The 13,401-nt window shown below is 45.2% G+C and overlaps 1 protein-coding gene across 8 annotated transcripts in view; it reads right to left on the bottom strand.

Annotated features, from left to right (window-relative positions):
• LOC118223253 (syntaxin-binding protein 5-like) overlaps positions 1–13,401 on the bottom strand; it is a 177,751-nt gene that overhangs the window by 3,380 nt on the left and 160,970 nt on the right. For 5 of the 8 annotated variants that reach the window (XM_035409524.1, XM_035409525.1, XM_035409522.1 and 2 more), the window contains 5 exons: positions 8,602–8,706; positions 6,199–6,438; positions 5,395–5,758; positions 3,316–3,481; positions 1,238–1,349 (listed from right to left, as the gene is read on the bottom strand). In XM_035409524.1, the coding sequence (XP_035265415.1) occupies positions 1,238–1,349; positions 3,316–3,481; positions 5,395–5,758; positions 6,199–6,438; positions 8,602–8,706 (987 nt within the window). The remainder of the gene's footprint in view (positions 1–1,237; positions 1,350–3,315; positions 3,482–5,394; positions 5,759–6,198; positions 6,439–8,601; positions 8,707–13,401) is intronic. The other 3 variants (XM_035409527.1, XM_035409529.1, XM_035409528.1) reach the window with 1 other exon arrangement.

Here is a 13,401-nt window from a genome sequence, read left to right as displayed (position 1 = left end):
GAGAGAGAGAGAGAGAGAGAGAAAGAGAGATGGGTGGAACGAGAGAGAGAGAGAGGAGTGGAACGAGAGAGAGAGAGAGAGGGGTGGAACGAGAGAGAGAGAGATTGGTGGAACGAGAGAGAGAGAGAGAGATGGGTGGAACGAGCGAGAGAGAGAGAGAAAGATGGGTGGAACGAGAGAGAGAGAGAGAGAAAGATGGGTGGAACGAGAGAGAGAGAGAGAGGGGTGGAACGACAGAGACAGAGAGATGGGTGGAACGAGAGAGAGAGAGAGAGAGAGAGAGATGGGTGGAATGAGAGAGAGAGAGAAACAGCAAGAGGAGAGAGGAGAGAGAGAGGGGGAGGGAGAGAGAGAGCAAGAGGAGAGAGGAGAGAGAGAGAGCAATAGAGGAACAGCAAGAGGAGAAAGGAGAGAGAGAGAACAAGAGCAAGAGAGAGAGGGCAGGAGAGAAACAGCAAGAGGAGGGAATGAATTTGGTTTTATTTTTGCCTCTGGAAAATGCATTTCCTGAGGATTTATATTCATTTGCCACACAGGGAATGAAACTCTCCCACGTGCCGGGCATTCTACGTTGGGGGTGGGGGGGGGGGGGGGTGGATTAGGGCACCTTCTTGTGGGGTCCCTTATTTGATTCTCTCATTTCTTTCCCGTTCATGTACTTATTTCTTTATTCTTCATTCATTATATCTTTATTGTTTATTTTTGATAGTTGTTTATATTATAAAATGTTTTTCATGTTATAATGGTTTTTCGTGTTACTTGGAAGCAGCAGCTGATTACACAGTTAACACATCTCACCTGGGTTCTCACCGGGTTGTGCTGTTTAAGCTGCAGACATTAAAAACCAGCAGACCCCATGTCTCTCCAGACCCCATGTCTCTCAAGGCTGAGCACCACCATAATGGATGGACAATCAGGGGTGCACAATGATGGTCAATCTGTTTTAGGATTTCAGGCAAACTTGCTGCTTATTATTTTATCAGCCCAATCAATTATTTCATCTGCCATTTTTGATAAGGTGCGCTACAGTTGCAGATTGCGCTTAGGAAAAATAATCTACATTTGTCAAACGTAGGAGTGAACCAGCACTGCCGTATACAGGTGTTTATACAATTAAAACAGAATAATTTGAACAAAAGGCAGGCCACACTGCAGACCTCCCGAAATTGAGTTGTGCAGCCCTGCTCCTTATCATTAGTGGTGATGGCAGCGATTAATTCCCACTCATGTGACTTACACAGCTCCTCCCTGTCGAAGGTTTGTGTGTTTCCCCCGAAGAAGCCCTTCAAGAAGCCTCTGTTCTGGGCCTCGGGGGTCTCCACCGGAGTGAACAGCTCCCCCAGCATATCCTGCCATTGACCAATCAAATAAAAAAAATCAATTAATCATCTAACCGATAAATCAATCTGTCCATGCATCCATTCACATCCATCTATACATCCCTTTAATCCATCTGCTCATCTGTACATCTGGACCGCTAATCAATCTAAAACAACCATTCAATCAACCAACCAATCAGTCAATTGTTTGTGATTAAACTGATTGCTCCAAGCTAAGGATGCACCCAAAATTTTTCAGTCAACTGATGTGTGGCTGCTGTCTTGTTTTGATGTGCATTTGAAATGAATGAATGCATGGAAATCACAATCTTAAGCATATGATTCTGTCTACTGCTGATAACGCCTTACACTTTGAATTCCATTCCAGTTTTAAATTTAGACAGTGAAGTTCATGAAACATCAGCGTGTTCAGCCGTTTTTGTTCACTGAAGCTTCAGAAAAACAATCATGCCTATATTAATTATAATATTATAAAATAACCGTGTTCAGTCATATCTATGATGCGCTGACAATCTCTGTGTTTGCGCACATTTGGCAAATCCGTGCTCCTCTGCCTGTACTTCTTTGTCTAAACTGTGTTTGGGATGTTTCTGGATGTGACACTCTTTTAAATGTGGGGAGGGGAGGGTGTGGCCTATGGGGTGGGATCAGGTTTCAGCAGAGCGTTTTATTGCTAGCTACTGCAATGGCGGAGATGAAGTACAGTGAAGCGGACAAGCTGACAGGGCTCGTTCAAAAACCAGAGACAACCTTGGAATTGCTTTTCCTCAATAGCCGAAGTAGAGTAAGGGGGCTGGGTTGCAGACAGAGGAGGAGACTTCGTTGATTGTAAACACAAGACCACAGCAAGGCTAAAAATAAATCCTGCATAGTATGCCTTTAAAAGTCATTAAAGTTTCCTCATACATCCCAGTTTGTTATAATTAGAGGAGATAGTTTGTATATGCATCCTGGGATGTTGTTTGATTAATTGCTACGTTGCTTTGTGATTTTTTGTTAATTACCAGTATCAGGGTTTCTCAATCCTGGTCCTGGAGAACCACACGATCTACTTGTTTTTATTGCTACTCAGCACTTAATTATTGATTAAAGTGATTAATTACACAGTTAACTCAGCTTTTTGGGTCTAAATTAGTTGTTGATTTTAAGGCGAAAACAAAAGCAATCCAAGTGTGTGGCTCTCCGGGATCAGGGCTGGGGACTCTAGTGTGTGTGTGTGTGTGTGTGTGTGCGTGCACACCCAGGTGAATGCTGCTTTACTGATAGGCATAGGCATTAGTTTACTTGTCTTTCTTATAGACAATTATGGCAAAGAGAGGGACTTTTGGTGACTTAGCTCAGCATAGCTCTGACAGCATAGGAAAGCCATGAATTTAGGATTATTGCCTAAAATTAACAGCACGAGTGTGATGTACAGCACCCTTACCACGGGTGATTTGCATAAGCTCACAATGCTAATTGCACATTATCCTTTCATCCAGCAATTGATTTCGGCACCAGGGTAACACAAAACACTGTGGGGCAGCACCCTGAGACGAGTGATTACAAACCAAGTTCTCAATTCACTCGCTGTTAGCCTCACTGCTGTGTTTTGGAGTCTGTGTTTCCAAAGTTATTGGCTGATATGATGATGATCCAGGCAGCAATATTTCCCTAAAACATGCTGAATAGCTGGGATCACGGGGAGAACAGCAAACAAATAAAAAAATACAGACAGTTGCTTGCACATTAACAAGTTCCAGGGGTATTAATTAGGATTTATGAGGGGAAAATAAATACCTGCATGCTGTATTATATGCCCCGAAAACAAACTCAATGGTGCCAAAAATGTTTTGAAAAACACATTCTCTCTGTCTCTCTGAAACACACAAACACACATTCATGCACACATACACACACACACTCTGGCACGTACGCACGCACACACACACACACACGCATACACACGCGCGCAGGCACACACACGCACACACACCTGCAGGCTGTCACACATCTCCTGGCTGTACGTGATGCGCTGGATCTCAGTGGGGGAGCTCAGGTAGAGGGCCTGGCCCCCGTCGGTGAAGCAGAAGGTCCGGGCGATGCGCATGTCCGTCAGCGGAAGGTAGTTGACGTCCAGCAGGGGGCGCAGGCTGGGCAGGCTGCAGCGACATCAAGAAACCAGCCAATGGGAGATCGCACACAGCTGTCTGCAGAAACCCTGTCCACATCTCTTCACATCAAGGGTGTCAAATAAGGTCCTGGAGGGCTGCAGCGCTTTTGTCATTTCCTTTCCATCAGCAACCAATAAGGGCCATGAAAATAAGGTGTGTGGACTCTTTATAAAATCAGTGGCTTAATTTAAGCACCTAAGTGCTTGGAACAGTCTACATCAACAGACACTGCAGGCCTACAGGATTGTGGTGTGACACCCCTGGTTACGTAATTGATGAAAATATGTCACTAATGAAAAATGGAGCCTGTGTATTCATTATAACACTTCGAGGGAGAATGTATGAAATAAAAAATATCCCAGTTTAATTCTTCTAACAATGACGTGGTAAACAATGAGGGGAAGTTTTTTCCCTTTGTGACTCATTACACACTTACTTTTGAAAGTGCCTACTACTGAGGATGACAGTATGGTGACCTGTTAGAGTTTTGGAAATAAGAGCTTACATTCATATAGCCTTTAAGAATAAGTGTGCTGATCTAAGATCAGTTTCACCAGTAGATTATTAATAATAATAATAATAATAATAATAATAGATAAGGATAGGGTGAAACCTATATACTGAATACGAGCCCTCATTGGGCACCCGAGAATCATAATGTGGCTGTTGGCTCAGAAGCGGGCAAGGCAGGGCAGCATGGGTCAATAGGGATTGGTAGGTAGGGGTCAGTGATCTTTGGTGAGGGTGGGCAGGGGTCAGTAACTGGTGGTAGAGGTCAGTAGTCGTTGATAAGGGTGGGTAGGAGTCAGTAACTGATGGTAGAGGTCAGTAGTCGTTGATATGGGTGGATAGGGTCAGTAACTGATGATAGGTGCAGTGATTGCTGGTAAGGGTGTGTAGAGGTCAGTAACTGATGACAGGTGCAGTGATTGCTGGTAAGGGTGTGTAGAGGTCAGTAACTGATGACAGGTGCAGTGATTGCTGGTAAGGGTGTGTAGAGGTCAGTAACTGATGACAGGTGCAGTGATTGCTGGTAAGGGTGTGTAGAGGTCAGTAACTGACGATCGGGTTCTGTTATTGCTGGTGAGGGTGTGTAGGGGTCAGTAACTGACAGTCGGGTTCTGTGATTGCTGGTAAGTGTGTGCAGAGGTCAGTAACTGACGGTCGGGTTCAGTGAGTATTGGTAAGGTTGTGTAGAGGTCAGTAACTGACAGTCGGGTTCAGTGAGTATTGGTAAGGGTGTGTAGAAGTCAGTAACTGACAGTAGGGTTCAGTGATTGCTGGTAAGGTTGTGTAGAAGTCAGTAACTGACAGTGGAGGTCAGTAATCATTGATAAGGGTGGGTATGATCAGTAGTGGACAGTAGGGATCAGTGACATTGGTAAGGTTGTGTAGAAGTCAGTAACTGACAGTGGAGGTCAGTAATCATTGATAAGGGTGGGTATGATCAGTAGTGGACAGTAGGGGTCAGTGACATTGGTAAGGGAGTGTAGAGTTCAGTAACTGACAGTAGGGTTCAGTGATTGCTGGTAAGGTTGGGTAGAAGTCAGTAACTGACAGTGGAGGTCAGTAATCATTGATAAGGGTGGGTATGATCAGTGATGGACAGTAGGGGTCAGTGACATCGGTAAGGGAGTGTAGAGTTCAGTAACTGACAGTAGGGTTCAGTGAGTATTGGTAAGGTTGCGTAGAAGTCAGTAACTGACAGTGGATGTCAGTAATCATTGATAAGGGTGGGTATGATCAGTAGTGGACAGTAGGGGTCAGTGACATCGGTAAGGGAGTGTAGAGTTCAGTAACTGACAGTGGAGGTCAGTAATCATTGATAAGGGTGGGTATGATCAGTGACATTGGTAAGGGAGTGTAGAGTTCAGTAACTGACAGTAGGGTTCAGTCCCTACCTGAGCATCATGATGTGCCCGTTGGCGCAGAAGCAGGCCAGGCCGACGCTGCCGCAGACGGACACCACGTCGGCCCGCAGGACGAAGGACGACTCGGTGATGTTGTGGGCGAACAGGCAGGTCTGCGCCGGCATGAGGAAGACCTTGGCCTGCCGCTCCGAGCACACCACCGCCAGGTGGCCCTCCCTGGCCACGTCCTGGGACGAGCCGGGCGAGAAGTTCACCAGCTTGCGCTTCCGGGGCCTGTCGTGGTCCTCGTGAGCGTGGGGGTCCCGCCACGCCTCGTAGGGGCTCGGGATCAGAGCGCCCCCGCAGTCCAGCGACCCGAACCTCAAAACCGACCCCTTCAGCATCAGCACTGAACCTGGGCGCCACAGGACGGAGGAGAGAGAGAGAGAGAGAGAGAGAGAGAGAGGGCAGGGAGGAGAAAGAGATGGAGAGGAAAGAGGGAGACAGAAGAAATGAGAGATAGGGAAGAGGGGGGAGAGAGGGACCAGAGGAGAGTAAAAGAAAAGGAGCACAGTAATAAGAGGGTAAGAGATGGCAGAGAGGAGAAGATAAAGGGAGAGAGAGAAGAAAGGGAAAAGGGCAGAAAGCAGAAGAAAGGATAGAAATGGAGCAGAGAAGGGAAGAGGGGAGAGGGCGGAGGAGACAGGAGAGGACACAGAGAAGGAAGGGCAGAAGATAGAGAGGAGAAACGAAACAGCCATAAGATAACGTTCTGAACGTCACTGCAGACCCATCCACGGTCCGTTCGTTGATCCACCGAAACTGTCGGTCACGGGCGTGTCGGGCGGGGCTCACCGCTCGGCGCCACGGTCACCGGCTCGTCCAGCCGGTCCTCGTCGTCGGCGGGGACGCAGAGGGCGAGGATGAGGACCACGCCCAGGCTGGTGCCCACCCACAGGCAGGGGGTGGGCGCGGCGTCCGTCTTGCAGGCGAAGGACTCCATGAAGTGCAGCGTGGTCACGGCCTCCTTGGTCTCGCGGTCGATGCTGGAGACGCTGGAGCTGCGCGAGTGGCTGAAGGAGTTCTCGCGGCTCTCTGCGGGGGGCGCCGGTGAGCGGCACGGAGTGGCGAAGGCCCCACAAACCCAAGAGCAGAGGAAGCAAAACACACCCCGGTTAGACATCATTAACCTGCCCACGTGCTCCAGTCCTGGGGTGTCCAATAGTATCTGAAAAGGTCCTGTGCGGGCGCACGTTTTTGTTTTATGCCCAGCATTACGACACCTGATTCTATTTATCAAGGTCTTGATTGAAGACCATGATTAGTTAATTAGTAGTTCATTTGTAGAGTCGGGTTTCTTAGTGCTGGGCTAAAACAAAAACCTGCACCCACACCCTCCCTTTTCGGATAAGACTGGACACCCCTGCTCTAGTCTCTAATCCAGGGCTGCCCAATCCCGTTCCTGGAGATCTACTGTCCTGTAGGTTTTCATTTCAACCCTAATTTGGCATGTGTGGTTCTACTAATTAGCGGCTCCACAAAATCTCTAGCTGTTGAATGAGGTGTGTTTTATTAGGGTTGGAGTGCAAACCTACAGGACGGTAGATATCCAGGAGCAGGGTTTGGCAGCCCTGCTCTAATCTCACTAAGCTCTAACAGGAGTGGGCAAGTCCAGTTCTGGAGGGCCAATCAGTATGTAAGTTTCAACCAATTGCTCTGGTTAAATGAGCTAATTGGCTGCAGAATGCAACATTGGTTCACTTGTAGATTAGATAACAGTAAAACATTTCATATAGGGACACAAGAAGTCATTTATGCGCTGATCAAGAAATGTATCTAAAATGTCAGATGGTGTAAATGTTTGGGCTAATTGTGTAATTGAGGCCAGAAGTTGACATGAAAACCATAAATGGATATGCCCCTTGTTGCCCACCTCTGCTCTACAACTACCGAGCTGCACAACACACACCAGGAACAAAGGCACCAGTTTCCACTGAAACAAACAGAAGCGTCCAGACCAGGGTGATCACATGACAGGAGAGAAATCAATACACTTAAAACAACGTGTAAGAAAGGAACCTTGACACATTTATTTCAGTTTCTTTCATTGCTCCCTTAAGTTTTCCCAAATCAGGACAGGGGAAACTTACAGAAAAGTAAGTTAAACATTGAATTTCATGCATAGACACACAGACACAGAAACCCACACGAGTAACCATGAGCTAAACCCACATATTAAAGAAACGCACAGCCCTTTACTCAAATCATCCTTTAAATGTTTAGACGTTACATTCCTCACATAATTAAATCTTCCAAGTCCAAGACATACACTTTTGCACTGCTTGATTATGTCTCATTGCAGATCCGGGAAAGGGAAACTAAAATGATGTTAGTTAGGCCCCATGAGTTACAAAATGGGTGGAGCTACCGTATTCTCACTGATGCGGACCGATGATTGTGTTTTGCTGCGGAGACCAAATTTGATTTGATTGGTTCAAGTGAGTCAGCTGCTAAACTAACCAAATGGTAAATGGAAATAGCCATTCAACAGCAGGGTTGTCCGAAGTGCTTCTGTAGGACTGGCAGTGAAGCTTTGCATCCGAAGCTAACAACATACCAACATCCTGAATACTGCAACTGTGCTAATTTAAAGACATTGCTAATCCAAATGAAGTGAAAATAAACGTTTCAAGGTTGCCAATTTTAACCAACTGGCCGGAGTGATGTTTCTTGTTTTTGCAGCTGGGGTGGGGGGATACTGAGTTTGTGGGCGTACTGGTGATTAAGATCATGGATTGTGGGGGGGGGGGGGGGGGGGGGGGAATCATAGACATTTTTTTAGTCTTTATTTGCAGTGAAATGTAAAGCATGTTGGCATACCTGCACTAAATACTGCTAAATACTCAGCACCCCTACCCTAATGTTGTTGGCAATAACAAAAAAACTAACACTGCCAAAATGTGTATATACTTCCAACTAATGTATATAATACATACAACCATCGAACATTGAAACAAACATCCTGAGAGACCTACTGAACACGTATACCCATGTAGTACAGACAATATTATTTTAGCAATATATACAGAATATATCTGTATATATCTATTTATTATTTGTTTTCGGCCAGGTGAAGGAAGTCAGCCGGCACTGGACAAGAACAAACTCAAGGGCTGGGACACCAGCGGACAAACGGGCAGGGAAGGGGGACAGGGCGACCAAAACAAAGCCCCAGGCCACGCCCGGCAACGCCCTTACCTTTCTCGCCCCAGGAGTAGGCGGTGGTGGGGGTGTGGTGCTCTTCGTGAGAGTACATACTGACTCCATGTAGCTGATGTAGCATTGCCCGTCTGGAAGCAAACCCTACACTTCCCCCCGCCCCAACCAAACATACACATGCACGCACGCCACACACACATACGGACAGGCAAGCAGGCAGCGCCAAACGATCACAGAGAGGGAAAGAGAAGATACAGCTGAACAGGAAGTGCAAAGCCAGAAAGCCACACTCACTTCCTGATTATACACAGCCAACTACATGGCCTTCAACTTTCAGAAATCAGTTTTTTTTTTTTTTTTTTTGTCACCATACATTGATTAATGCTATTGGAATTAAAAAGGAAAAACCACAATCAAGACTGCCACACACTAACAACCGTCTCAGACAACTGGAATAAGGTTACAATAATCAGAAGTCACAAAAACTGCGTCCATTTGGATGAGCAAAAAGTTTTGAAAAAGCTAATTTAACAGAACATATCAACCATGGAAAAAATATAGGGAACGCACAAAACCCACTTCTCCTTTGGTTGATAAACAAGATATGAATATCCCCCAGGTATATAAAGACAGTTTCATTTTACTGCCTCATCTTGGTAGCAACATGTGAACATAGGAAAAACATAATGGCTTTTTTTTTTAGTTGACTGGAGCTGAGGGACCCATTTCGGGACTTCAGTTTCGATGTTCTTGCGCGGGTGCTGCTTGGTTGCGTTTAACTGTCAGAGCACACTGACAGGAAATGGAACATTTTTGGGGAGGGTGGCAACCGCAGGAGTGAAAAAAAAAAATTACACAAGAAATCTGCTGTTTATCGCAGATGACGCACGACACAGTAATCTACTAAATCTGTAGTTACCTACAACCTGTCATCAGGAGGACGGAGACATTGTAGGAGGCACAGAGGTGTAAAACACACATTCAAAAAGGTGAGCAACCCCATATTAAACCTTATGTATCCCTCACCCTTAAAAGCTTAAGAGCTGATCAGGATAAAAATGGTGTTGCTGGCTGCAGACAAGTCTCTTGAAGAGTGCCGCCTAGCGGCTTGTTCGTTCGTCATGATCCACTAAATTGCTGATTTAAATATGCGATGAGCCCTCATTTGATCATTTTGTAGGTGGTACCGCCTACACCGCTAGGAGGCTGAGGACATAACCTTTCATTTTGGGTGTGACCTCACTGCGGCATGGCATGGGGCCTCACTAATTCCGTTTTCAGCCAACTTACCGTAGAGCGTACGTGCATGTCTGCATGTGTGTGTGTGTGTGTGTGTGTCGGTGTTGAGGTGACACCAGTAAACTGTGACAGAATGAAACCTACCACAAACGTATCCCAAAATGGAGGGAGGCATTTACAGGCATTCACACTGACATTTTTAGCACTGATGCGGGTATTGGCATAGTATGAAATAGTATTGTCAGCCATGGTCAAATGCAGCCCACTACAGAAATACTATAGACATCTTCACCCTTTGATCATTATTCAGATGCATCAAAAATGGTCCATTTCTGTATTTGCAGTGTCAGAATATATCCCACTAGTGACACAACTATAACTAATTAAAGATGCCATTGACTTTGTTTACACACAAGTACAATACATCCATTCATACATTATTGATTTACAAATAGAACAGGGAAAATGCTTGTCCTGTATACACTTTTAAAATTAAATTCTACCCATGAGCTAATTATTGGTTTTGAGATGGAAGTTGATCCACATATTTTTTTATGGATGTCTCCATATCATAAAATTAAAAAATAAATATAATAGAAATAAATTGCTTTATGAACATGAGAAATGTATAGGCCCAGGCAGAAAAAAAATAAATAAATAACACTTTTCTAATCTAACTGCAGGAGAAAAATGACATAACCCTTAGGCTATTAATTAAAATTAAAACATAGAAACATCCAAGGCATGTCAAAGGAAGAATTGAAAAAGAAAATGCTTGAAGGCTACATATTTCTAGGCTGGTCTCGTGTTCCACCATTGATTCAGAGGGGCCAGCCAGTGGTTAATCTCACTCCGAAATCCACCGGCTGGCAAGCAATTGACGCAGCCAGACTGCACGCACCTTATCCATCAGTAGAGGTCGCTGGTGCACAATGAGACATGAGCAAACTTTCGCGATGCTGTGGTTACTTTGCTCGAATTCCCTCCGCAATCGGTACTAGCGCTGTCAGGATCTGATACCAGACAGTAAGGTGCAAGCACACGCTTGCGTCTTAATAAGACGAGACACCAGAAGTACGAGGCACCAACACCACCCCGTAAAGCTTAAACGTAATCAGGAGCTGACAACACGAGGAAAGCAGCAGTGGACTGTAGTAAAATGCAGACTGGAGCGCCTGCACTGCCTTACTTTTTTGTTTACTTTAACTTTTTTTACTTGCACTTTGGCCCTGTCGTTCCGTTAAGGTGGTCAAACTTTTCGCCTATATTTTAGATTCCCTGGGCGAGTCCAACTCAGCTCTGTTAAAAACGACCAAAAAGGCCTGCCTAAACCCAAATGAATCACAGGCAAACAGACCCATTTCTAGGCGACCACCAAGCACAACCCTGTGTTCCTGACACGTGCACTTTCAGTGTGTCCGACAGTCCCATGGCACTCACAAGCAAGCGTCCCTCCCTGAGCTGGGAACAAACCAACCAAGGAACAGCCCGTGAAACCATTCGCCGGTGGTGGGCCGTCAATAACAGGGATGAGGGAAAGGGAGAGTGCGAAAATCCTACAAAACGACTTATGTTATTGTTAATTAAGGAGAACATGTCGGAGCTGATCGGGATGTGTAATTGAGTTGTCTGACTGCAGCAGGGGGGGTTGTCAGACCCATATCACTGTCAGAGCGAGTTTGCAAGAACAGATTCGAGAAGATGAGGGTGCTAATGTCCTCTCTGGTCTCTGACAGATATCCATCGATGTCACACGATAAGAATGCAGGCATCAGTGATCATGACTAGATAACGAGGTTTTAACGTGCTTTAAATGACTCTACTATTAACGAGGCTTTAAACAAAAGGGAAGATAAGGCGGAACCGCTTGGGTGCCCAATTAAGGAGTTTATAAGATTTACAAAAATCGGTTTCTGGTAAATAGTGAGACACTGTGCCGTGCGGGGCAAAAGCAAACGCTTTTTAAATGGGTAGCCTACAGCAACTGCAGCAGTCGGAGGGTTTGGTGCTCGTTCATGGAATAAATTGTAGTCGGTAAAAATGCATCATACCCAGTCTCGCTGCGAACGCTCCTTCCCACTCTCTCCTGCGCAATGAGCTCATTTACACCGCAGGTCTTGATGTCCTGTTCCAATGTTTTGTCTATATATCCTATTTTTTGACCGCCTGTTCACGTCTACTTTTAAAAGTGACTCATATTCGATACCCGTGCTCACACGGTTCATGCTTGAAACAGCCCGCATGCGGACCCAAGTGTTTGGTTACCGATACGAAAGTTCGAACAACCACGCCGCCTCGGCCGTATCGCCATCTACAATGGTTACAAAACGGGACGAAAATAATAATTGAAGCCGTTTCTTTTCGAAGCGTATTAGGTCCGCAATGAACATCCCCTGTATTTAGGCCTGTAATATACCTCTTCGCCCCACATATAAGGCCGTAACCTTGGTATTCGCCACTGGACTGAGCCGTCGTCCTCCATTTAACTTCTTTTAACATTTACCATTACTACCAGGAGGCCGGTTGTGCATGTGATATAGATTAAGTGTTATTCAATTGAGAAAAAACGTACGAATATATCGCATTATGAATGACGTGCGAATGGCAATGACCGGGCTATTCCGATATATGCGTTTAGACGAGTTGCATTGGCAGATATCCGATTCCTATCGAATTTATTTCCACATGTGAATGTGACCTAAAACGGATCTGAAAATAGTCGGTTTCGTCCGCTTTTTCCTGTTTATGCGTACATAGTACATATCCGATTTGTGCCACCCAGCTGTGAGCAAAAAATCGAAATTGGGTCACTTTTACCAGGCAGAGAAAGCAGGGTGTGATTATGTCTGCTACGACAGAGCATTTAACCGTGTCGTTTAAAACTGCCATGATGCTTGGCTTTTTTATGGAGTCTAAATCAATGGGATTAAAACACAGTCATGTCCCACTCATACCAGAAAATCCTCACACAATTTAGTCTTGAATAAATCACTTAAGAACTGAAAGCTGTTAAACCAAGGGCCAGACTTCCTGCAGCCATTAAATTTTGTGGCAAAGATCACCTTTTAACGAGAGGAGACTCACAGCTGCAAGAAAATACACTTCTACCCAGCACATGGTTGAACTCGGCTTTCTTCAGTATTGTTTATCTTCTGTAGACCACGCAGCGTCCGCACGTGAGACAACAGTGACCTTCCTGTAAATGGGTGAGGTTTTGTGGATAGTCATAAGACTGCATCAACCACAGGCTGCCATGCTCATAAACACAAGTACCCTTTATAAAAACTCCCTGTTTCTCAACCTACAATCTGTGAGGATCTTTGACAGACATGTTTTCTAATGCAACTTGCTAGGATGCAGTCGTTGAAGCTGGTGAAAAAAAAAACATTCCTAAAGTAAAAAAAAAGCTAATTAAAAAAGTTGTACTAGTCACTCTGAAAAAGAGTGACTGCAAAGCAAATGCAATAGATGCAAATAACTAAATATGTCTTTTATATGACTGTATGGCAATCAGTCTCACTGATTTTCCACAGCAGAAAAATGGACAGAATCACTGCCATGAGTGTAGAAGGGAAAAGCTGAAGTTACAGATCCTGCAGT

The sequence above is a fragment of the Anguilla anguilla genome, chromosome 3, assembly GCF_013347855.1.
Source record: "Anguilla anguilla isolate fAngAng1 chromosome 3, fAngAng1.pri, whole genome shotgun sequence".
Lineage (NCBI taxonomy): Eukaryota > Metazoa > Chordata > Actinopteri > Anguilliformes > Anguillidae > Anguilla > Anguilla anguilla.
The sequence above is the reverse complement of the archived record's forward strand: the minus strand, read 5'-3'. Positions and strand labels throughout refer to the sequence as shown.